Here is a 24,695-nt window from a genome sequence, read left to right as displayed (position 1 = left end):
CCCGAATGCTCGCGCGCGGGAGCGCACGCGTCGGGCAGCGGGGCAGATGACCGAGGGCAGGCACGTTTCCGCGGGAGGGGAACAGCAGAACCGGGAGACATTCGCTGGGCCTAAAGAAAGAGAGTGGGGAGGTAGGAGGTGATGAAAGCAAAGGAGGAGGCCCAGGTAAGAAACCTGGACGGAGCAGAGGCGGCCGGCTGAGGGGCTGGGGGAGGGAAGGGGTGGTCAGTGCGGAGTGCCAAGGCAGGGGATGGCACGACTCAGATCAGGAGTGCCCCGGGCCCCAAAGGACTGAGATTTGCGCTGACACCAGAAGCTGTGGTCCGCACAAGCAGAATCAGGCATCCTTTTAAGTCAGCGATTCTGAACTTTCTTCACTTCAAACCCAGTGTCACATTTTCCAGGGTGGCCCAGAGGACACACCAACCTACACATAGAAAGCATAAAAAGAAACCTCTCTAAACAGTTTTTATCTTTCCAACGTGCCATGTACTCCGTTATTTTCCATTTGGTTCTCTTTCATTTTTAAGAACCGCTGGTGCTGTCCACTAGATTGATTTCATGTAGAATTTGGACCATGGTTTGAAAGTGCAAGGGAGGAGGTGCCTCAGCGAATAGATGGGAATCAGCCCAATAACACACACACCCTGAAGCCTCGGGTTAAAACTGTGCTAGCTCCTTAGCAGTTTCTTAGTAGACTGGCAGTGGACTAAATGTTTAAACATGGATAATTATTAAAGCAAGCCATTTCCCTGAGGATGGGAAGACCTTAAGGGTCTGGAGAGAAACGAGGTCAAGTCTCCGTTTCTGAGAAGAAAAGCAGGACCTGCCAGCTAGAGAGTCGTGGCCACTGGTGCCAAGGGCGGGTACAGGGTGAGCTCTCTGACAGAAGGGACGGTCAAGGTCCCCGTGGGGAAGCAGAGGAATGACAGCTTTTTCTGAAGAATAAGGTATCATCCAACAAAACATCCAACGAGAGTATCTATTTCATCTCACACTTCCCAGAAGAGATGAGCAGACACAGCGAATTTTGGGGTGAACCTTTGGTGGAGTCTCTGGCAGGGGCTGAGTTGAAGCCACTGGACGTTTTGGCTCAGTCTAGAGGACCACGCCCTTCCTGGGTGTGGCAGTTTGGTACAAGGTTAGGGTGGAAGTCCAGTTTTCCCGCCTAAGCAAAGGGGTTTGGGTTTAGATATGCTGCAACCCACCCCCACAGTGGCGGAAACATGGTAACGTTTGCAACACTTTCTGCGGCTTTTCGGTTAAAGAGCTGGCATTTCAGCTACTACATTCAGATGGTTCAGCCATGAGAAGGAAAATGACATCCCCGGTGCCATGTGCCAACAGGGATGTAAGATACGCAGATTTCAGAGACGTGCCCCAGGAGGTTAATGAAATACATAGAAGTGGCGTGAAGTCAGACCTCTTAAACCTGGGAGCGTGGACCTCCAGTGGCCGCCGAGGCACCTCACACTGTGCGGAGAACATGGCCAGCACTCAGGGAGCTCCAGAGCATCTGTCTTTTTTTTTTTTAAGATTTTATTTATTTTTTTGACAGAGACACAGCGAGAGAGGGAACACAAGCAGGGGGAGTGGGAGAGGGAGAGAGAGAAGCAGGCTTCCCGCTGAGCAGGGAGCCCGATGCGGGGCTCGATCCCAGGACCCTGGGATCATGACCTGAGCCGAAGGCAGATGCTTAACAACTGAGCCACCCAGGCACCCCCAGAGCATGTCTTTTTAATAGAATTAAAATCCTATTACTTCTGTCCTGCCTGGGGGTGCTTGTGGATTGGGTGATGCCCCTGAGCCCCAAGAAGAGCCTGGTGGCTCCCAAGGCAGCCCAAGGGAGGGGAGGGGCCTTGGATGAGAAGACCCAGGGAGCAGGCCAAGGTCCAAAGGCCCAGCTCATCCCCTCGGTTTGGATGGGATGGCCAGAACCCCACTTAATGATCATATATTAGCTAAGAGTTTAATGTCCCTCCCTCCCACCAAACTGTAAAGCCCCCAGAAGGTAGGGGGGATGCATGAGCTTTGCTCGCGACTGCATCCCTGAGAGCAATGCAGCCTGCCTATATTAGTCTCCATCAATATGCAGGGCGCCTGGCTGGCTCAGTAAGAAAAGCGTGCGATTCTTGGTCTCGGGGTCATGAGTTCCAGGCCCACACTAGGTGTGGAGATTACTTAAAAATAAATAAATAAAACGTAAATAGCATGTGAATGAATCAATTCAATTCCAGGTTTGGGGTTTTCCCCTGTGAACTGAGGGGCCACACCAGACATCAGAGGACCATTGCATTAATATTGGATTCTAACATTCTTGCTGCCCACAGGAACAGGGACGAGGGAGGAGTGGGCCTCTGTGATTCCAGTCGGTTCTCTGCTCCCCTGGCCAGGGAGTGTACCTTGAGCAAGGCCCCTGCTTCCAGAGTCAGCACTCATACTCGCAGGCATTCCTGCCTTTAAATGTGAAGCTTTCCTCTGCAGGTGAAATGCTATCCAGGATGCATGCTTGCCTTTTCTAGATAGCATAGGAATCACCTTTCCATTTGAGGCCTTAACCAGAGAAAGCTCAAAGCACGGCCCCTGGCTTGCTTCCCTCAGCGCTCTGTGGACCGAGGTTTCCTGGTCTCGGCCAGGAAACACCAGATGGGAGCCCAAAAATGCAGGTCCCATGACTACTGTCTGCTGTGAGGCCACTGAACTAGGACTGAGAAATTTTCTATACATTTCTGTACATTTCTATACTATAGAAATGAGGTATCTATACAGATCAGCGGCTTCCAAGCCAGCTAAGTTTTAGAAAATATTAAATTAGGGGGCACCTGGGTGGCTCAGTTGGTTAAGCGTCTGCCTTTAGCTCAAGTTATGATCTCAGGGTCCTGGGATTGAGTCCTGCGTCGGGCGCCCTGCTCAGCGGGGAGCCTGCTTCTCCCTCTGCCTCTGTTGCTCCCCCTGCTTGTGCTCTCTCTCTGACAAATAAATAAAATCTTAAAAAAAAAAAGTTTGGATTACTTAAATCTGATAGTAATAAAAACAGTTACACATGTTTGAAAATCAAGATAACCTTAAAAACCAAGCTGTGTTTTAATACATTTTCATTTATTTTACAATTTAATTTAAATCTAGAATACTTAACTTTTCATACAAACTTAATTTTAAAAATAGTCACTTACTATTTGACATACAAAAGATTCAAAATTCTTCACCTGGAGCAACTGCAACTCCATGCTCCAGCCCAGTGCTCAGGGCAGCACAGAGGGGAGCTGACGGGCAACAGTGGCCTCGGGGGCCCAAAACACCCCCCAGTCCTGCAGCACCCCCTCCTCCAGGCATGGGACCTTCACTGAGGGTTGGTTTTTTCCCCCAAAACGACTTCTCCTAGATTTATTTCTAAGGGTTGAAAACCATCTTAGGACTGACAGTTCTTTTAGAAAGAGTGAAACACAAAGGACTGTATTCTCAGAACTTGAGAAGTGGAGAATCCATGTTTTCCTTGTCAGCCTCGGGACTCAGCTGGATCAGAGGAGAAGCCAAGTCTATCAGCTGCAAGAGAGAAGTGACAGGAGGTGAGTGGCGTGGCCACGTTGCCCCTCGCAGCCCGTCGGCTCCCTGAAGACCCGGCTGCCCTTGAGTCCTCTGGGCCACGACTCAGTACCACCCACCGCTCGGGCACAGGGATCCTGCAGCCGTCCCGTCTAAGAGGTTGGACGGAGGAAGTGCCACACGAAAGAAGTCGGAGTTCCCTCGTCACGCAATAGGCACTGGGGGACCCTGGAGTGGCGGTGATGTGACACCCGCCCTCAGAGAGCCCTGGGCTTCCTGGGCAGGATCCCACAGCAGGACTTGGTGAATTCCAAGCTCATGCTACCAATGGAGCGTGCCCCGAGCTGTGTCACTTTGGAAACCTCCCTGGCCACTCTCGAGGGTCACCGTGAGGCACCCTGGGATGAGGAACAAACCCAGAACGGAGCCCACCCGAGACGAGGCCACCACGGAGCTTCCTGCTGCTCCTCACCTGTCCCACCTCCTGGGGAGGCTTGGACGCAGTGTTTCTGTTCATGTCTGGAGTGTTTATCAGCAGGTCGATCAGAGGTCTACTCTCAGATCCCAGAGCCACGTGTGCTTCTGGACTATTGCAAAAGTCAATGAGAGGGATGTCGATGAGGGCTGTGCTTTCAGCTTTTGGAGTAATGGCCAGTTGGTCCAATTTGATATCCACGAGAATAGCCTAGACAAGAACACAAGACTTAAAAGCAGTTCTAGCAGCTTTTTGTCAACCATGCTGAGGAAACCTAGGAAACCCAGGGAAGGATGGGCCTTAGCGGGGAGCTGGCTGTGTGCCCGTGCTGAGTTCTCTCCTCTCTGGCCGCCTCCACACAGCCCCAGCCCATCCACCGCCCTCCGGCCCGCAACCCACACGGGAGCTCCCGCCGACGCTCCCACTGCTGCCCTGCTTCCTACTTCCCGTCCTCTGAGCCCTGGCCCTCTCTGGTCAGACACAGGGGAGGGGTGTGGCTTCTGTGCCTGCTGGAGGCTGGAGGTCCTCACCCCCTCTCTCTGGCACAGCTGGCCCCAGAGGCCCCGAGCACGACGGACCAAGTCCCGGAGAGCGACTCTGGGGAACGCCGTGCTGAGTCGGCCCGCGGCGGGGGCAGGCTCCGCTCGTCCAGGGTAACTCACGTACCTCACCAGTGGGTGTGTCTCCAGGTGGCTGGGCTGCATCCAGCACGACTTCCGTGCTGATACTTTCTGAAAGAGTCAAGCCAGTCTTTTCTGGAGAAAAGTTAAGTGCCTGTGCTACAGCCGACGGAGGGGAAAGGGACCCGTCGGGAGACGAGTCCTCGCGCCTAGAGGTAGCCGTGCTGTCGGTGTCCCTCGTTGGTGCAGCTCTGCCAGACAGAAAAATGGGAAATCTGAGGAGGGGACTCCTGTCCGTCTTAGCTTGTTGGGCTAGGATTCTAGTTTTGGAGGAGGCGTGAAGTGCAGCGTTCCAGCCCCATCTGTGACAGCTCTGACTGACAGCGACCGCAGGACTCTCCCAGGGACCCAGTCGCAAAGACCACACCAGACCCCAGAGCTCTGGATGTGAGCGCACCTTACAGAGCCCTCTGTCCAAAGGGCTCCTCCCAGTGAGAGGCCATGACCCACAGAGACACGGGATCGGGGCAGACGCTCTCCCGCCTTGCCCGGCTCGGCAGCCCACCTGGGATAGGACACTCAGTGGGGACTATGATGGCGGATCAAGCAAGTGCCCTCCCTCGCTTCAGAGAGCCACTGAGAGGCTCCTGTGGCCGTTGCTGAGCAGATGCGATGAACCTCGGCCTGGCTGGTTCCCGACAAGTGACTCACCCACCAGACCAGGCAGGCTTTCCAGTGTAAGAATCACCTGGGGTCTTGGGAATCTGAGACAAACTTACTGCAGCCTCTACCTCTCACCTCACTGAAGACTTTTTCTGCGGCTCAGAAGAAAGCCGCCGAGCAGGCGCACACAGAGGCGAAGCCAGAGCTCTGGGCACGGTTTTAGGGGTCATGGATGGAAGGCCGGAGAGCCGACGGCTGGCAGGTGTGGGCAGGGCTGACACGTGCTTCGTACTCATGGGGGTCCTCGTACTGCTTACAAGGCTCTGCGGGGCTGCCACCGATGAGCGTCTAGCAGGAGTGCTCTGGACAACAACCCTGGAGAAACAAAATTGGAGTCTTCAGCAGACATGACTAAAAAAAAAAAAAATCCATTCAGCCAATATGCTAATGAAGTAAAAAGTCCTGTGATTTCAACATAAAAGATAAAAGATTCAAGCCCGCCAAGCCTGTTGGAGGTCTGCTCTGGGAAGGAAGGGCTGCCCTAGCCCCCTGGGAGGCCCTGGTGCGGGCTTCTGGTTCCTCAACGAGGGGCCTCTCTACACTACCAAACGTGATGGCACCTTCCAGGTGGTGCCGTGCAGACGCACTGCGTGGGACGTTCAGAGGACATCTAAAAGTCACCTGCTGATGGGGTAGGTATTTGCAGAAGGAAATGCAGACCCACACTGGGGCCTAGCCTGGGCTCACGGGCCTGTCCAGTTATTCCCAGTGGTAAGAGCACCCGAATCACACCTGAGCACACATGAATAAATCAGGGCAGCTGCTGCTGATTTCTCACACCTCTCTCCTTCCAACCTTGGCAATACACGTGGCTCTGACGGCCAGTGAATCCTGCCCATCTCTGTGGAGCCAGCTGCTATTTTAAAATAAACAAGCCGGGGCTGTCCCAACGTGCAGCCCGCAGGAGGGCTGCGGGTGACACACCATCCATCAAGGACAATCTTTACGTGCTTCAGAAAGAGTCTGAAAACAAACTTTAATTAACATTAACTGGAAAACTGAATCACTCCAGGGGCACTGGCAGGAGGGTGGGGTGCTCTCAAGCCAAGCAGCCACTCTCTGCAGTTCTGGAAGCACTGCCTTACTCTCTTTACTGCTGAACTCCAGTGAGAACAGATAAAAGTGCAAACAAATGTAATCTTCAGAGTAACCCTGGGAGGCAGGAACTACTGTCCTGTTGCACAGGTGGGGGACCGGGCGACAGGGCTAAAGTGAGGCAGGCTGCGGCCGTCTGGCTATGGGTGTGAAGGGGAAGACTCACAGCATGGCTAATGCCGTAAGGGGAGGCATCCGCCCAACCCATGAAGCACCTCCCAAGTTCACACTCAAGTAAATGAAAGGCCAGGGCCAAGGAAAGACTCGCAGATGGCGCAAGCTGGCCTGTGGCAGGGCCAGGATTAGGGCCCCCGCTCAGGGGTCTGAGTCATCGCCTGTCTTACCACCTATCCCCCCCGAGCCCAGCCCATCCCACCCACGTGCAAAGCAGCATTCCCATCCTGGCTGCACGCAGGCCCTGGAAACGCTGCTCCCCTGGGTGAGCGTCCTCACTTCCGCTTCCGCTCGCAGTGGATGTGCGCAGAGTGGAGCAGTGCTGGGACAGGGTCCTGCCCTGGGACAGAGTGCCCACAGCCGCGCTGGGGCCAGGCCGTCAGAAAGGGCCCTCTGACCCCAGCAGATGGCAGTAAAGGGTGGCAGGGGGAGGACGGTCACCGGCCTGGGCCCCGCACGCGTGTGCGTGTGCGTGTTCTTACTGTTTGCAGTATCTGCTGTGCTGAGTGTGCCCCGTCCCCACTGCACAGCTGAGGAAACGAGGTCAGGACTGTCCAGGAACTTGCACTGGGTCACAGACCAGGGACAGTGGAGCCGGGATTCAAAACCAAGTCTGACTAATGACACCACACCGAGGGTTTGCACCCATGGCACAGATGAGAGCCCCCTTTTATAACAGTGGGGGTGGACATTTCTGCCACCAGGTCAGGCCTGAGAGTCGGCATGTTACACCGCAGATGGCAAGTCTGCGACTGTTGCGAGGTGGATGGAAGTGACACTTGCCCTCGGGAGCCCAGGCCACACCCTGACAGACCAGAGCTCAGGCCAGTGGGGCCAGGCTGTGGGGTACCCCACGCATGCTTGAGAAAGCTCGGAGAGACGAGCAGGTTCCTTCTCAGAGTGATGTAAAATCAAAGGACGCGGTGACTCCTCACCTCCCCGCTGACGTGCAGGACTGCGGTCTCTGGGCCCGGCAGGACTTCGGCGTCGCGCTGTCCGGGGGCTCACCTGGGGCAGGAGAGGAAGCGTGTGCAGTCAGTCACACGTGAGGCAAGTGATAAACCCACCGTCTGGGGCTCTTCACCAGGGGCGACTCTCCTCAAACACTGAAGGCTCCGCTGCAGGGCCCTGTTCATGTGGTCCCCGTGTCCCCTCAACAACGACAGCTGGTGTCACGACCCCCTGCCCGTTCCAGAGGGAGCACGCAGAGCGGGGTGTTCTGAGCAGCATGGTGGCTCCCCGCAGCCTCGCCAGCCCTGACTTCATGGGAACAGTCTGATGCGGGGCCGATGAGAAAGGTGCTCGCGAGACAGCCCTGCCCCCACGCTGCGAGGAAAGGAGAGCCCGATTCCGGGGGAGCTGGAGGTGCCACTGAGGGCAGGAACGGGCGGCAGAGGGTGGCAGCTGGTAGGCAGCGGGACTGGCACAGGACAAGACCGGCGACAGATGGCGCCGGAGGAAAGGCAGCCATGGCTTTGGGCAGCCGGTAAGAAAGGAAGCAAGCGCTGCTGAACGCAGTCCACGCCCTGTGCCGTGGGGCGCCCTAAAGAACCCGCTTCTGCAAACGCACTGAGCTCTCTGCTGGAATCCGCATTCTGTCTCCAGGTGTGGCTTCTCCCTTGGGATCCAAACTCATACATTCAACCGCCTGCTCAACACAGCCCACCGGAGCCCTGTGGCATCTCCAACTCAACTGGTGCAAGCTGGGCCCGTGGGCTCCGCCCCAGGGCTGCTCTTCCTTGAGCCCTCCCGATGGCGGGAGGCAGCACCCGGGTGGCCTGCGGAGGCCCCTCTCCACGCTGCCGCCTGCTCTCCCACCACCACCATCTCTAGTCCACATCACGGCAGGGCCTCCGCATGGCTCTCCCCGCTTCCATTCTTGACCACGAGGGCCTGCTCGTCCCTCAGGGGAGGCAGCTGCCGAGGGCCTAAAGCCCTGTCCCATGGTGCCCCTGCACGGAGAGTTACTCCGAACCATTCCTCGGTCACGAGGCGCTACGCGAGCTGGCAGCACCTCACCTCTCACCTCGTTTGCTAACTTGGCTGAGGTTGCTGGTATTTGTTCAATAGCCACTCTCCTCTTCTCAGTAAGAGACGGTAGCGAGGCGGGAAGACAACATGTCTCTGCATCCCTGGCAGGCGAGCGCAGTCTCATGCCTGAGGCCTGAGCGATGGGACGGAGATGGAAGCGGCACATGCAGCTTCCGGGAAGCACCCTGCTCCTCCTCACCGACCCCGCCTTCGCTGCTGACGGTGGGAAGGCTGGAGCGGGGGCAGCCATACTAGAGCACGAGGAAGAGAGGCTAAGAACAAGGCAGAGGAGGCTTCGGGGCAGTAAAGGCCACCTGCGCCGGCCGGCGGTGCTGGAAACTTCCAACAGCTGCCTGGGAAGCACATCCACTCGGGAGAGGCTACAACTACCCTCTCCCTGGAGTCAGCTCTGTACAACGTTCCACATTATACACATTTCTGAGATTAATTTACCTCAACCAAACATCCACCTGCTACCTGCCGGACACCAGGCTGGTGCAGACCGGGAGAGGCCACACCAGCCCGGCAGCCTTACTGATCAGAGGAGGCTGGAGGGGCGAGCACTTGGGGGGCAGACCTAGACAGGTGGGAGCTACAGAGGAGGAGCTCTAGAAATGGGGAGGGAGCCCGAGTCCCTGGCTGCACAGGAAATAGCAGCACGCATGCAGCGGGAGACTCTGAAAGGCCATGGCGAAGACAGCCACCGGGGGCAACTGCCACCGCTCACACAGGGCTGGGGGACTGTCACGTCCTTCCGGCCAGGGCGGAAACCTCGGGAGCACACAGCACGTTTGGCAGGGACTCAGACAGGCCACGTGTTCGTAGCAGGGCTGCCCGGTCCCCAGGGTAAACGGCTACTTAAGACCTGCCCCATCAAAGCTTATAAAGAATCCTCTAAAGGATCAAGTTGACCCACAATTTAAATGCCTTCCAGGGCAAGATTCAGCTCCTTAAAGCAGGATAACAAAACCCAGATATTCAAAAAGTCTGAACTTACACCATCTAAGAGATGATCAACAATTATTAAACATGGGAAGAAGCAGGAAAATGTGACCATCACCAGAAAAAAACTTAGTCACTAGAAATGGACCCCAAAGTGACAGGGAAGATGGCATTAAAAGAAACAGTTTAAAACAACCATCATAAATACGTTCAAGAATTTAAACAAACACAATGGGGTGCCTGGGTGGCTCAGTTGTTAAGCGTCTGTCTTCAGCTCAGGTCATGATCCCAGGGTCCTGGGATCGAGCCCTGCATCGGGCTCCCTGTTCTGCTGGAGGCCTGCTTCTCCCTCTCCCACTCCCCCTGCTTGTGTTCCCTCTCTCGCTGTCTTTCTCTCTGTCAAATGAATAAAATAAAATCTTAAAAAAGAAAAGAATTTAAACAAACACTGTTAGGACAAAGATGAGGAAATTATAATATCAGAAACAAAAAATTAACTGGATGGGCTTAATTGCAGATTAGACACACTGCTGAGAAAGATGTGAATGCGAAGACATGATCTTGAAACGTCCCAACTGAAACACAAGAACAGGTGGGGAAACCCAGGGCCTCCGTGACCTACAGACCACATCGAGAGATCTGTAATACTTGTAATTAGAGTCCCAGGAAATGAAGGGAAGCAAGAAAAAGAATCTGAAGAAAGAACAGCAAAGTTTTTTTCCCAGAATTAATACAAATATCAATCCACAGATCAAAGCAGCTCAAGAATTCCCAAGAAGGATGAACCCAAAGAAAGCCACCTTGAAATTCATAATAATCAAAATGCTGAAAAGAATAAGAAAGAGGAATTTCCGAGAGCAGCGCAGGAGCAGTGATGGGACAAAGGGGAGTGACTGTGAGACAAGAATGCCACCAAGTTCTCATCTGAAATGGTGCAAGCTAGAAGATGCTAGAACAACACATTTAAAGTGCTTTAAGAAAAAAGAAAGCTGGGGCGCCTGGGTGGCTCAGTTGGTTAGGTAACTGCCTTTGGCTCAGGTCATGATCCCGGGGTCCTAGGGTCGAGTCCCACATCGGGCTCCCCCTGCTCTGTGGGGAGCCTGCTTCTCCCTCTGCCTCTGCCTGCTACCCCCCTGCTTGTGCTTTCTCTCTCTCTCTCTCTCTGTGTCAAATAAATAAATAAAATCTTTAAAAAAAAAAAAAAGGAAAAAGAAAGCTGGGTGCCTGGGTGGCTCAGTTGGTTAGGCGACTGCCATGGTCATGATCCTGGAGTCCCTGCTCAGCAGGGAGTCTTCTCCCTCTGACCCTCCCCCACTCATGCTCTCTCTCTCTCTCTCATTCTCTCTTTCCCAAATAAAGTCTTTGGAAAAAAAAGAAAAAAGAAAGCCAAAAACATTATATAGAATCTGTTCAATATTTTAAAACCATATGAAAAGTGACCCACTCCTTACCAGTAGCAAACCTGGGGATCTTAAATTGACTTGTAGGGGTGGGCACGGCCCGTGTCCTGCAGAGTAGGTAGGAGTCACGCCTTCTCACACTCCCAGCTGTATTCAACTGAGAGGGCTGGGACCAGGTGGAGCCGGAGCTCGGCCCCAGGCCTCCCTGTTCCGGTGTCCGGGCTTGGACGAGAGCTGCTGGGGTGGGCGCCTTGGCAGCCTCCGCCTTCACCTCAGCCACCGCGGCCCACTTGCTCTGCTTGCAGGGGGCACCCGAAGGGCCTGCCTGCGGAGGCAGGGAACTGCCCGCGGGAACACTTGCAGGTTCACTGGATCTAGCTGGAAGAGAAGACACAAAATCTGGCTATCACTCAAGCTGATGTCATTTTTAAATTATGAAGTTACTTAACAAACACATAAAAAGTTTTCAAGTGAGGAAAATTATTTCGATCATGATGATTTGCATATGATGAAACAGGACCTGTGAGCAACATTCTGTCCGCCCGTCAGGTAATGTCCTCAAACACAGGACAAGCTTGGTTGCTCACGGCTTAGCTGAGTGTGTTCTACGGTACGAATTCTAGACACATTACCAAGATGTATGTAAGTATATGTAAATTCAAGCTCTCCCGTCTTCCCTGATTTGTCAACAGACATCTGCCCTGGCTGAGCAGCCAGGAATGGACAGTGTAGTCACACGCCCCACCCCTCTAGTCAGGGAGGTGGGGAGGGGACAGGGAGAGAAGGTGCAGTCAACCGGGTTGGTTCCTTCAGATCCCAAGGAGGCTGGGTCATAGCAATCACAGGCACTATTTAAAACAGAAAGAAGGGGCGCCTGGGTGGCTCAGTCGTTAAGTGCCTGCCTTCGGCTCAGGTCATGATTCCAGGGCTCTGGGATCGAGCCCCGCGTCGGGCTCCCTGCTCAGCGGGAAGCCTGCTTCTCCCTCTCCCACTCCCCCTGCTTGTGTTCCCTCTCTCGCTATGTCTCTGTCAAATAAATAAATAAAATCCTTAAAACAGAAAGAAGATAAACCCGGGCGAAAAGTACTCAGGTGCCAATATGCCCCACGAAGACGTCAGCCTGGGAAGCCTCCTACAGAAACGCTCGAAGAGAAAGCCTGAGCCACGGCCCACAGCACACGGTGCACGCCGGCTTTACAGCGCTGCTCCCCACACGCCGGCCCGTCTGCGCACGACGCAGAGAGACACACACACACCCCGTCAGGCCCACTCAACGTCGTCTCACAGCCTTTCCGAGTTAGCGCTGCAGCAATCCTCAGTAAAAATGGTGCTGATGTCCTGCACGCGGCAGCCACACGACCTCACCGCCCCTCATCTGACAGAACTCCCTTTCCGCCCCCCGATCACGGGCCATGCGCCAGAGCCGCCGGGGCGGGCCCTTCGAGCACTCCTTCTAAAGCCCGTGACAGCACGGCAGGGGACACCATCCTGCCGTCTGTCCAGTTACGGAAACAACTTCAGGTCTCTTCACCACCACCGGGCAGTCGGGACTCCAAATCACATCAGTCTGATTCCAGAATTGACATTTTGTGAACCTGTCACATTCTGTGAACAAAATCCACACACGTCTACACAGCAAATAGCACAGGACGAGAGGGGTGAGTCCTGAAGGGACTGGAAGGTGGCCTTTCCCCCCAGCGCACTAGGGCTTCTTCCCTTTACCACTAGATGGCGCCCACGGCTTGCTAAGATGACAACTTAGCCTTATTTTCATCATGTTTGGGTGTGGGGATTTAAATAAATGCCAAGTTTACAAGGGTCATATGCCCTAAATGATCTGGAACAGTCCTATTTTTAAACCCTGTGTCTGATTACACATCCACGGGCCGGTCTCCGCGTCCTTGTGCATTCGCTGGCACCGGGAGCATACACCAGCTCGGGCACTGTGCAGGCCACCCTAAACTAAAACCCCCAGCCTGAGAGCGTCTCTCCTCGGAGGAGGGGGAGCGCCGTGAGGGCAGGGACCCTGACCCCATGGCCCCTGCCCCACACCACAGCAAACCCTCCAGAACCTTCTGCGGAGTCTAAGTGCTTCTGCGAAAACGGTCTCAGAAGGACATCAGCGCTCGGGGCCTGGCCTCGCTGGGCATGGGTGGGTCTGGGCGCGGAGATCCCCACTGGCCTTACCTCTGCCGGCTGCTGGAGAAGCACATGCGCTGGAAATCACAGCCGAAACGGACCCAGAGGAAGAGAACTTTCTTGAAAGACCTCCAGCACAACCAGGCGGTTTCAACAGGGTTTTCTTCAGCCCCAACTGAAACAAAATGTTAAAAAAAACAGTCATCAAAGAGTTCATGATCTACCCATTACTTTTTAATGCAAAAATAGGGTTTATAAATAATTGTTAATAATTTAATAATGATCATCTTGAATGTAAAGGAAAAGGCCAAGCAGTACTGCTCAAGTGTAGTCTTCAAACCCTGCATGAGAAACACGTGGGACCTTGCTGAAATGCAGATTTTTGGGCTCCAACCCCGGCCCACTGAGTCCAGAGCTGCAGGGCCCAGCTTCTGGCAATTTTAACAAGTACTTCAGTGGTTCTTACGCACAGCTCAGTTTAACCACGACGCCAGGAAAGAAATAGCAGAGCTGTGGGCGGTTGTCCCCCTGCCTGTGAGTGCGGTGTCGAAGCACTGACTTCCCATCTCGTCTGAAGGAAGCAGGGAGTGAGGCAGACACAGATGCTCAGAGATGCTGACTTTCCTCAGTCCGCGGCCAGGCCGCGCTGCCTTTCACCAAGCTGCCTCACACCAATCCCATTTTCAACCTTCCTAAACTTGATGTTAGTCGAAGACACATTATATGTGTACAGCGCTGCCCCTGTATTGGCTTTGCTCACAGGCCACGCCTGCCTGCAGCCCTGGCAGACCCACCTTGTTTGGAACAGGGAGCGATCGCTTGCCTTGGACCAAGTGGCTTCCACCAGCTGGCAAGCGAGCGAGCTCCTGGGCGGCACTGGACTTGTCAGGGGGCACATCCCTGTGGGATTCCTTTTCATTGAGGATTTTCATATTGGAAGGACTGGTTGGTATCCTTTTCCTAGGCTGAAAATTTTAAGATGAAATGTGAGAGCTGTCTGGTCTTTAACAACATACAGAAGCACCAAGTCTTCGATGTAGAGCAAGCACCATCTCTCTTCCCCATGCTATACACGTTCCTCCATTCATCAACTAGATTGAAGTGAATATAGCAGCTCACTTCCTGCACCAAATTACCATGGACAAAACTGATGATGGCGTTTGCTTCCTCATTAAAAACAGAGCAGAATAATACTAAGACCGATCATTAACAGGAGAGAGAGATCCTCTAAAGCTAGTCCTCAATCAGGATTCTTATTTAAGGATGATAATGAGGAAACTGGTCTAGTAACAAAAATTTTTAAATGCTGTATGGAAAGGAATCACTCATTAAAAGGTCATTCCTTCTAGCAGAGACACTGCTTAGTTGTAATAAATCTTCTTGGAAGAGTGCTGGAAGCCGTTTTTCTTTGGACAACAGAGTCAAAGAATACATGTCTGACAATATTTAGATACAAGGGCATTCATGGAACTAACCCGTTTATGTAAATAGCCCCTGATGACAAGGCCAGCTGTTAAGAAGCAGTAGCAGCTCATGAAGTCATAGTGTTGAAACTACTTTCTTTTTCCTTCACAGCATTTTAAAACTGATATGCCTCACATAACATAAAATTCGCCTTTTGGAAGTGTACGTGTCCATGGTTTTAGCATATTCCCGGTGTTGTACGACCAGCAACAACCCGAGAACATTCCTGTTGTCCCTAAAGGAAACTGCTAGCCACTAGCAGTCACTTCCCACCCCCACCAGCCCCCCGCCTAGACAGACACTACCCTACTCCCCTCTCTACAGTTTGCTTATCACAGTCCCCTCCTATAAATGGGAGCATACAGCATGTGACCTTTTGTGTCTGGCTGCCTTCACTAAGCACGTTTTCAAGGGTCGTCCATGTTATACTATGTCCTATTATCTACTAATACTGCATCTCCTGATTGCTTGAGTCCACCTGTTTGTCACATACAGAAATCCCTACCTGGGTCCATATACGACACAGAAGACCCGTGTCACTCATTCTAGACACGTCACTTTTAGAAATTTACATCCGGTCTCCAGCAAAGGGAGCCTGTATGATTAAAGGAACGGCCCCAGCTATTTAGGGGAAGAGACAGCCGGCAGATCTCCTGTTCAGGCTTCAGTGGGGCAGACAAGCTGTGAGCTCGGATCGGCTCTGGGTTCTGAGGGCAGGGAGTCATGCACTACGTAAGTTGTGCTCGTAGAGGGAAAAGGAGCTCCTAGGCCCTTGCTGGGTGGTTTGCACTGACCCCACAGAGCACCATTCCTCCGTAACTGGCTCATAGAGCGGAGGCCTGGGGCCCAGGTTAGCAGCGGAACTGAGAAACGGCACACGGCGGGCCCCGACCCGCTGGCTCTCCTCAAAGTAGGGCTTCCTCCCCTGAGCAGAGATGCAGCAGCAAAGCCTAGAAGCAGCCACCCTCTGACACCTTCCCTACCTGAGTGCCCTACCCCGCAAGCCTCCAGGAGCCCCAGTGCACCAGAGCTGGCTAGCCGTACCCCAAAGGCCTGCCTGCCCACTGCCACTTCCCAAGACAGCTCATCCGTTTAATTCCTGGGAGGAAAGCGATCTAAACAAATTCACAGCTAAGGAAGATGACTAGTGGCTATTCCAAGAGGGAATTTTTGGAAGTTGCTTGTTAATGCACATGAAATCCCTATAAGTAGAAAATCCAACGTTGTAACAAAGCAAAAGGAAAAATTTCAAATGGCATTTAGGAGGGGGTGTTTTTAAGTCATCACAAGAGGAAGGTAGCCCCGCCCCCGTCCATATCCACCCCAAACCCAGCTCTCCATGCTGTTCCTGCTCTTCATGGACTCTCTGTTCCTACACTTCTGAGTCCTCAGCACAGCTACATTTCCAAGTTTCTTCCCGTCACAGTTTCCATTAGGGCCATAAACCAAATGGGCTAAAACGCAAGGGGGCACCTGGCTCTCCAGCCAGATGTTCTGGGACATGCATGTGTCTACCTGCTCCGTGGCCACATGAATGTTTTTCCCTCTCACAGAAAAAGCTCGGGGCCGCACCAATTTGCTGATGACCTTTTTCTGAGTCCCTGCCTGTTTTGGAGGGTGAGCAGTACTTGGTTCCACTGGCAAAGAAGAGTGGGGTGAGTGTGGACACCCCTGTGTCTGGGCAGGAGCGCTTGGCAGGACCATGCCCGAGGGTGTCTGGGTTCCCCGAAGTGGCGGGTCCCTCAAGGGGCTGTCTGACAGGTAATAGGTCTCCCTCTTAAGTGACTTGGGGCTTTTCTTCATTTCCTTTTCTTTCTCAAATAGGCTTATTTTTAATTTTGATTCCTGTATAAATCTTTCCACGCCCTGGCTCCAAAGGTCTTCAGCTGTGACATCTTGGGCGGCCTTGTTTTTGCTCTTGCTTTCTATCTGAAAGGCCAATAAGTGAGCTTCTTTATACACTTCCACGAATTTTTCCCCAGGGAGAGGACTCCAGGTGAAGTGACTTTCCGAGGCTGGCAAAAGACGCTCTTCGGGAACGTGATGATTTAATTCCAAGCTGGCAGCAACGCATCTTTCTTTATGCCCAACGGGTCCAAAGAAGACTTCATCATCTTCATTTGCACTGTTTTAAATAAAAGGATTATTAATGACAATGGCATTTAAATGAAAGACTTTACTGAATGTGATTAAACCCAAGGCAAGGGAAGAAAACTCATCTGTTTACCTTGAAGAGGACAATGAAAGATCGAAGTCAAATTTTTCATCAGCTAAGAGAAGAATGTCTGGGGGGAAAAAGTCCAGCATTATTTGAGGGTTGGAGCTGACAAAGAGAAAACATCACCAGTCCCTACAGCTATAAAAACAATGACAATATTTCACTCTCCAAAGTGTACCTTATCATTATTTTAACAGTCACATTATCATAAAGGGCTCTAGATTATCAAATTTTTTTGTTTTCTTTTTAAAAAAGCATCAGCAATTCTGTGTTTGCTAAGCTGACCCAAAAGTTCAAGTCCTTATCTTTAAGATATAATCTAACATGCATTCACCAAGTCATTCAACTAGTTTTTCAAGGCTAGATAAGTCATCTTCAGATATAGACCATTTCCAAAAGACCATCAGCTTCAGGTCCCCCAGAATTAAATTCCTTGCTTACAGGGGCACCTGGGTGGCTCAGTCGTTAGGCGTCTGCCTTCGGCTCGGGTCATGATCCCCGGGTCCGGGGATCGAGCCCCACGTTGAACCCCGCGTGAGGATCCCTGCTCGGCGGGGAGCCTGCTTCTCCCTCTCCCACTCCCCCTGCTTGTGTTCCCTCTCTCGCTGTGTCTCTCTCTGTCAAATAAATAAATAAAATCTTTAAAAAAAAAAAATTCCTTGCTTACAAACTATATAACACCTACTCTTCTTTCAAAAACAAATTCAGTATTATTCAAATGCACCGTTGGGACTCCATCCATATTTGCTGACGACCATCTCTTCTTAGAGCCCACCTTGAAACCCCAGACGAAACTGCGCTTTGTACTGCCCATCCACACTTTCACCATAGTTCCTTCACCAGCCCGGCCTGTAAGCCTGACTCCCTCTAACAAACCTCAGGCTCCAGGTTAGTGGATCTCTTTCCTGGGCAACTTCTTCCCCCCCAGCTCTCACACCCCATCCACCCCCGTTCCTCCCTAGGGCCTCCCCACATCACCTAGACCTGACCTCTGTCACTCTACTGCCTTGCTGTTCTGTAATGTCCCTTTACCCTTCTGGGCTCCAACTAGATTGTAAGCTCCTCCAAGCTAGAAAATGTCTAACGCTCTCACAAATTCCCTTACGTCCAGCTAAGGGCCTGGACACTTAGCAAATAATTATCGAAATGCGCTGAGCGGGTATTTCCATACTATCAAGTTTATACAGCACTTTCGCAAATCACTTCTTATTTGATCCTACAAAACAATGCAGCATGCTTATTAAAATTATAAAAATTTAAAATATACTAATATCCTAATTAGGTCCTAATTAGTCACTTCAATTATTCTTAATTACCCAACCAAGGAAAAGGTAAAAGCACAAATGCACAAATGAAATAAAAAGAAATAACCAGAGAGAGAGGAAATTAAAAGATTCATAAGCCAGCCTGCTCAACTCCATGCCCATAAACCTAAGAACTTGGCTGAAATGCCTAATTTTCTAGAAAACACTATTTTTTGTATTTAAATTACTTAAGTGGATTTATTTATAAAACTGACTCAAGAGAGGGAAAAAAATCTTAATAGTTCAATTATCATAAAATAACTGCACAAATTTATTCAAGAGCTATTGTCCTCAAAAGAGCACAAGTCCCAGATAGTTTCGCAGGATAATTCTGTCAAGTCTTTCAAGAATGTATCATTCCAAAATTATTTAGATTGCTCCACAGGATAGAAGAAAGAAACCTTTCAACTTCCTTGTATGAAGCAAGCATAACCATATCCCAAAGCTCTAGAGTTAGCTCAGTAAAGAAAGCTACAGACCAGGCTCATAACATACAAATCCTAAATAGGAACATTAGGTAACAGAATCCACCAACACATTAAAAGAAGAAGAATATATCATGACTAGGTGAAGTTTGTTTCAGGACTTCAGGACTGTAGGATGGTTTAATTTTACACAATCTAGTAACATGATTGTTATATTACTAGATCTAAAAGGAGAGCCCTACATCATGTCCATCTATGCTAATAAGACATATGAAAAAATGCAAAATACCTTGTTGACCTTAAAAGCTCTTCATAAAAAGCAACAGATATATAATAGATACATTTGATCATATAAGGAAGTATCTCTCTCCAGCCAAAAGCCAAAATTAGGTTTAATGGGATACTATCAGAAGCATTCCTTCTAAAGTCAGGAGCAAATATACTTTATCAGTCAGGACAGGCTAACTTATGCTGAAGTAACAAACAAGCCCTGAATCTCAAGTGGTGTATTTCTCACTCAAACTCTATATCTGCTGAGGCTTGGGCCCTGCTCCACGTCCTCCTCACTGCAGAACACAGGCTGATGGAGCCTGGCCTTTGTGCTAAAGAAAGGGGAAACAGCAAATTCCATACTAGTTCTTAAAGACCTAGAAGTGACACATATCACAGCATTCCCATTTCACTGGCCACCTTGCAAGTCACTTGAGCCGAATCCAACTTTAAGTGGGCAGACAAGTACAATTATACCATATACTCAAGAGGAAAAAAAAAAGTAGAAAAGAGGGAAAAAAGCAGTGGAAATATTGATAAACAGCACCAAAACTACCACCTATATGTAAATTAACTCGCAAACCAGCATGAGGCTTAATGGAAATCTAAAGAGGAAATTCCATGAAAGCCGGGCACATGGCCATGATGTCTGCTCTCACGACAAGCCTGGACACTGTTCTGGGTACACTAACCAATACGATCAGACAAAGGAAAGAATCTGGAGGTAAAAGTATCACAGTACACAGATGCTGTGATTACAGACACAAGAAAATCAAATAAATACTGTTACAAGTAGTGAAAGGATAAAAGCAGGTGCCTGAGGGCAAAATTATCACACAGTAATTGATGGCATTCATATCTACAAAGAACAGTTCGAAGATATGATGGAAAAAAAAGACCTCGTTACAATAGCAGCAAAAACCACTAAATACCCGTGAATAAACCTAACAAATACACAAGACAGATATAAAGAAAACTTAGTATAACGTAAAAGTAGCACATCAAATTAAAGGGGGAAATGGTGTATTCAAAAGGGAAAATATATATAAAAGGAAAAAGAAGGGACGCCTGTGTGGCTCAGTGGGTTGAGCGACTGACTTTTGATTTCAGCTCAGGTCGTGATCTCAGGGTTGTGAGCTTGAGTCCCACATCGGGCTCCGCGCTCAATGCATGTGGAGTCTGCTTAAGATTCTCTCGCTCCCTCCCTCTCCCCTCATTCATACGCACGCTGTCGTGCGTGCTCTCTCTCTCAAAATAGATAAATAAATCTTAAAAAAAGAAAAAAGGAACAAGAAGAAACCATGAAGAAATTATTTTATAACCTGGAGACAAGAGGTTTAACTGTGAGACCAAACTGGAAGCCATAAAAGACTAATAGTACAGTATGTAAAAAAACATTTTAAATCTGCATGGCAACAATCACCATGAGCAAAGTTAAAGAAACAATAAGCAGGGGAAAAAGTATTCGCAGCTCACATCTCAAAGGGCTCATTTATGAACATTGCCTACAAACTGCTAAGAAAACAACCAATGATGTAATGGAAGAACTGACAAATGATAGGAACAGATAAAATAACTGATAAAATAAAACAAAAGAAAAATAACCCCGAGATTCCACTTTTCACCTATCAGGTTGTCAAAAATCACAGAGTTTGGTAAAACATGTTCGAGGCTGTGGGGAACAAGACAATTCACATAGCGCTCAGGAAGGCGTCACCAGGTTGCCTGGCAGCACCTACAAAATAAGAGGTGCACGTGTCCTCCCGCCCAGCAAGAAGACTGTGTGTGGACATCCCACAGTCACAGTGATGTTCGCTTCAGCAGCATTTGAAACAGCAAGACACTGGACACAAACGAACGTGCACCCACAGCAGATGGGAGAAATTACAGCCCCCCTCCCCCTCCACCCCACCCCCCAAGATGGACCACTACATAGGTACAAAAGAGAACAGCAGGGGCGCCTGGGTGGCTCAGTCGGTTAAGCGTCTGCCTTCAGCTCAGGTCATGATCCCAGGGTCCTGGGATAGAGCCCCACATCGGGCTCCCTGCTCTGCGGGGAGTCTGCTTCTCCCTCTCCCTCTGCCTGCCGCTCTTTCTGCTTGTGCTCTCTGTCAAATAAATAAATAAAATCTTAAAAAAAAAAAAGAAAGAGAACAGCAATAGTGCATGCGTTGATATACAAAGATCATCAAGATAAATTGGTGCCAAAAGCAAGATGCAGCAAAGGGTTCCATCTGCTATAAAAAAAAAGGGGGCAATCGGCTGACAATGTACACATACGGTTTGCTCTTGCACAGATCAGGTCTGGAAGATCAAAGAGACCAAAGACATTGGTGGCCTTTGGAGGGGCAGCTGGGTGGCTGAGGGAGAGGCTGCGGGAAGTGGAAACAGGCAGGGTCAGATCCTGGAGGGTTTGCAAGCCATGGCAAGAAGCTTCTATTTTATCCAAAGTGCTACAGAAAGCTATGGAAGGTTTTAAGCACAAGGGTTATGATCTAACTTGTGTTTTTAAAGGTTACCCTGGCTGCTGTGTAGTGTATCAGAAAGGAACAAACAGTGTCTACTGAAATCACAAATGCACACATTGGCCAAAGTGAAAAATGCACAAGGAGGTGGAGGTGAGCTAATGGGGCTGAGGCAAAAGGTGGTGGCATTTGGGTGGAGCTGGAAAGAGATAGATGGATCCAAATATATTCTGAAGGTGGAAATAGCAGTAAAGGATGATTGAATGAACCTGGCTGCTTCACAACTTAGACAGCTAGGTAAATGGAGGGGCCATTTACTTCCACGAGAGAACAAAGAGCAGGCTAAGAATGGGGTGGGAGGGGAGCACATTGAGTTTGAAGTGCAAGACATTCAGGTGAAGATGCCAAAGAGGCAGGTGGATATAGGAATCCAGAGCTCTGGGGAAAGACTGTGCTCGAGACAAAATGTGGGCACCACTACAAAGCAGATTGAGCTTAAAGCCATGGGAACGTCTGAGGGCCCCTGGGGTATGGGGGATACAAAGAGACCCTAGACCAAGTCCTGGGTAAGATTAGCTTCAGAAGACAACAGAGGAAGAGGAGCCTGCAAAGAGATGGAAAAACCAGCCAGAGAGGTGGAAGGATTTCTATTTGTATGTCAGTGATGAGCATGAGCAAATGGACAGGCACAAAGTAAGGCTACGAAGGGGGGCTGGGGGTGTGAGGGGGTGAAGTCCTCAAGAGCAGCCAGTGGGAATTCTGCATGCACATGGAAGGGACTGGTATTTGAAAGTGAGGATACAGGCAGGAAGGAGAAAGGGGTGCAGCGGCAAATACCTTTCTAGATACAACGAAGAAGTGAGGAAACCGGCAAAGTCCCGAGGACCGTTTTAGCAGAATGGAGTGCCAAGGATACCCAGTCCACCGGCCCCACATGGATGTTGTGGGGAGCAAAGGATACAAGGATGTCAACACGCTTTAGGAGAAAAATAAGAAGGTATGGCCCTTCACTCATCTCCTGAGGCTGTATTCTCACCCTGACGCTCAAGCCAGACAGGGACAGAACAAGGCAGGAAAGTCACAAAGCTTCTAAACAACCTTAGCAAACAGGAACCAGCAATGAATAAAAGAGGAAACATCAAATTCGACCCCACCCGTATCTGAGTGCCTACAAAGTGCCAGGCAGTGTCCCGGCACTGGGTATACACAGCAAGTCGGACTGGAAAGAAGCCCTGCTATGATGGAAATCTGAAGCTGGGGGGAATGGGAGGCAGAAAACCGAAAACTAAAGACGCTGGATGGATGCAAGCCGCTTGAAGACAGGGACCATGAGCTTCACTGGCACAGGGCACAGGGTGAGCGGAATAAATACAGGACTAAGTTCTCACAGAAGCATTAACTCGACCTACACCTTCACCGAGCTCCCCGAACCACGGCGCTGCGGCGACAAGGACGTACCATTCTCCTTGGGAACATCCATCTCTGCTTCTCCTGGCTGGCTGGCTGGCTGAAGGCGCGTCGTCGGCGCGTCCTCCTTCCACGGCGAGGGCTGCCAGGGAGTCTGCGGAGAGGACGGGGTCAGCAGGTAAGCGGTGTCGGGGCCCAGGCCCCCCGGCTCCGTCACTCCCCGGTGCCGACGGGAGCAGAGGGAGCGGGCGGCCGCGCCCAGGTCAGGGAGGGGAATGGCGGCCGGAGGCCACGGGAGGTGCAGCCGAGACCCCCCGCGCCGCACCGCCCGAGGCCGCGCGCCCCCAGGCCGGGAGCTCCGGGGGCCTGATCAGGTCTGTCCTCCGCGGCCGAGCACAACGGAATTCCCCGCGCTCGGGACAGCCCCCACCTTACGCGTGAGTGGACCCCGTCCGAGCCACCGCGCCCCTCACCCGAGCGACGGCGACACCCGGCGGCCCCAGCGCGGCCTGGAATTTAAACGCGGCGCGGCGGGCGCGGCGCGGCCGCCGATTGGCCGGTTTGAAGGCGCTCCGCAACGTCGCCGCGCCCGGTGCATCCTGGGGGCTGGGGGCGGAGCCGCCGGGAGGAGGAGGGCGGCACCCGTGCGCACCGCCTCCGCGCGCCGGTGGGCTGAGCAAGCCCGGGCTCCGCCCCGCGCCCGCGGTGGGTCCGCAGAGGCCCGCGGGGGCTTACTTGGGGCGCCGTGCTGTGTTCTGGCAGCTGGGCTTCAGGGTAGCTGCGCGTGCCAAGGGACGAAGTTCCGATCCCAGCTTTTTATCTGTAAATACAGAGGCTTCAATTCCTAGCGTAGATGTTGATGGGAAGACCAAACGAAATACGTGCACCTGTCTGCTTTGTAAAGCAGTACGCACCCGTTGCCAATACAGTAAGAAGACCCGGACCCCGCCCGGACCAGCGCCCAGGGTGACGCCGGTTTGTGCCCTTGCAGCAGGAGAAGCTGAGTGGTGGCGGGGGACAGTGATGAGGGCCTGAGCATGGCCGGAGGTGTGGCAGAAGCTTGCCCTGGGCTTTAGAGCCGCTGGGGACCTGGATTTGTTCAGAGGGCAAGATGGGGGGGGGGCGGGTTGAAGGGGTGCGCAGGTCCGGTGGCCAGGTGATGGAGTCCACATGGGAGAATGCACACGTTGGAACAAGATTCCGGATCTGAGCGACACGCAGGACTGACTGGTGAATAGGTCAATCAGCGGCAGCTTGAGATCGACCTCACTTGAACCTTGGACTGTGAACCAGGTATAAATAATACCCACGTCGTGGCCTGGAGTGTGAAATGAGGGGCTCCGTTCAGGACACAGTGTCATGAAGCCGTTGCTCTAGGTATCTGGGACTGGTGGTTGTAGGAGGATGTGGGAAGGAGGAGGCTGGGATGCCCCATACAGTCTGCTCTGGGAAGGTCTGAACTCCAGAGGGAGAGCACCATTTTCAGGGACAATAATGAGCTATTTATTTGGGGCAGGTTGGGTGGAGAGCTGTCCAGGGGGCAGCCATCCTGGGCCCAGGACCTATGCCAAGAAGCCTTCTATGCTGGCTGGCATCTGGACTCCCGTGTCTCTGGTTTCATGCCATCCACACCAATCACCCCATGTTGTTGTGGTCCCTCTCCACTTCTGCTCCTGAGTCCAGCTCCCCGTGAGACTGTGAGCCTCTAAAAGGCAGGGTGGGGTCTCCATTATGTGATGTCCCCCAGCCTTACACAGCCCAGGGATGAGCCCCCCCGCAAGAGCTGAGAGAGTGGGAGCTGGATATTGAAGGGGCAGGAGGTGGGGAGAGGGTCTGGGGGGAATCTAGCAGCTTGGAAAGAGCCCAGCCTACCCTCTGCATCCCCTTTGTCTTGTCCTGGCATCCCCAACGCCTCTTTTCTATCCCAGGGCTCCCTCTGTAGCCTTTGGCTTTCCACTGCACTCGGATGTGCTGGGTCCATTGGACCCTGCCTTTCCCAC

At 51.7% G+C, this 24,695-nt stretch overlaps 1 protein-coding gene across 3 annotated transcripts; it reads right to left on the bottom strand.

Annotated features, from left to right (window-relative positions):
- Positions 1–3,078: 3,078 nt before the first annotated feature.
- On the bottom strand, positions 3,079–24,266 carry GTSE1 (G2 and S-phase expressed 1). Of its 3 annotated transcripts, none has more exons than XM_036072827.2 (12): positions 23,431–24,266; positions 22,747–22,849; positions 16,834–16,891; positions 16,122–16,731; positions 13,937–14,107; positions 13,191–13,317; positions 11,055–11,381; positions 7,566–7,638; positions 5,437–5,676; positions 4,685–4,889; positions 4,016–4,228; positions 3,079–3,543 (listed from the first exon to the last, which is right to left on the bottom strand). In XM_036072827.2, exons 2-12 carry the CDS (start codon positions 22,766–22,768, stop codon positions 3,460–3,462), a joined length of 2,130 nt encoding a protein of 709 aa, XP_035928720.1. In that variant the 5' UTR covers positions 22,769–22,849; positions 23,431–24,266; the 3' UTR covers positions 3,079–3,459. The 3 variants fall into 3 exon arrangements, with proteins under 3 accessions (XP_035928720.1, XP_035928719.1, XP_035928721.1); XM_036072826.2 differs by lacking the exon at positions 23,431–24,266 and adding an exon at positions 23,169–23,327; XM_036072828.2 differs by lacking the exon at positions 23,431–24,266 and adding an exon at positions 23,126–23,164.
- Between the last annotated feature and the right edge of the window lie 429 nt (positions 24,267–24,695).

Source organism: Halichoerus grypus, chromosome 6 (genome assembly GCF_964656455.1).
Source record: "Halichoerus grypus chromosome 6, mHalGry1.hap1.1, whole genome shotgun sequence".
Taxonomy (NCBI): Eukaryota; Metazoa; Chordata; class Mammalia; order Carnivora; family Phocidae; genus Halichoerus; species Halichoerus grypus.
Note: the sequence above shows the minus strand (reverse complement) of the source record. Positions and strands in the feature narration are given on the sequence as shown.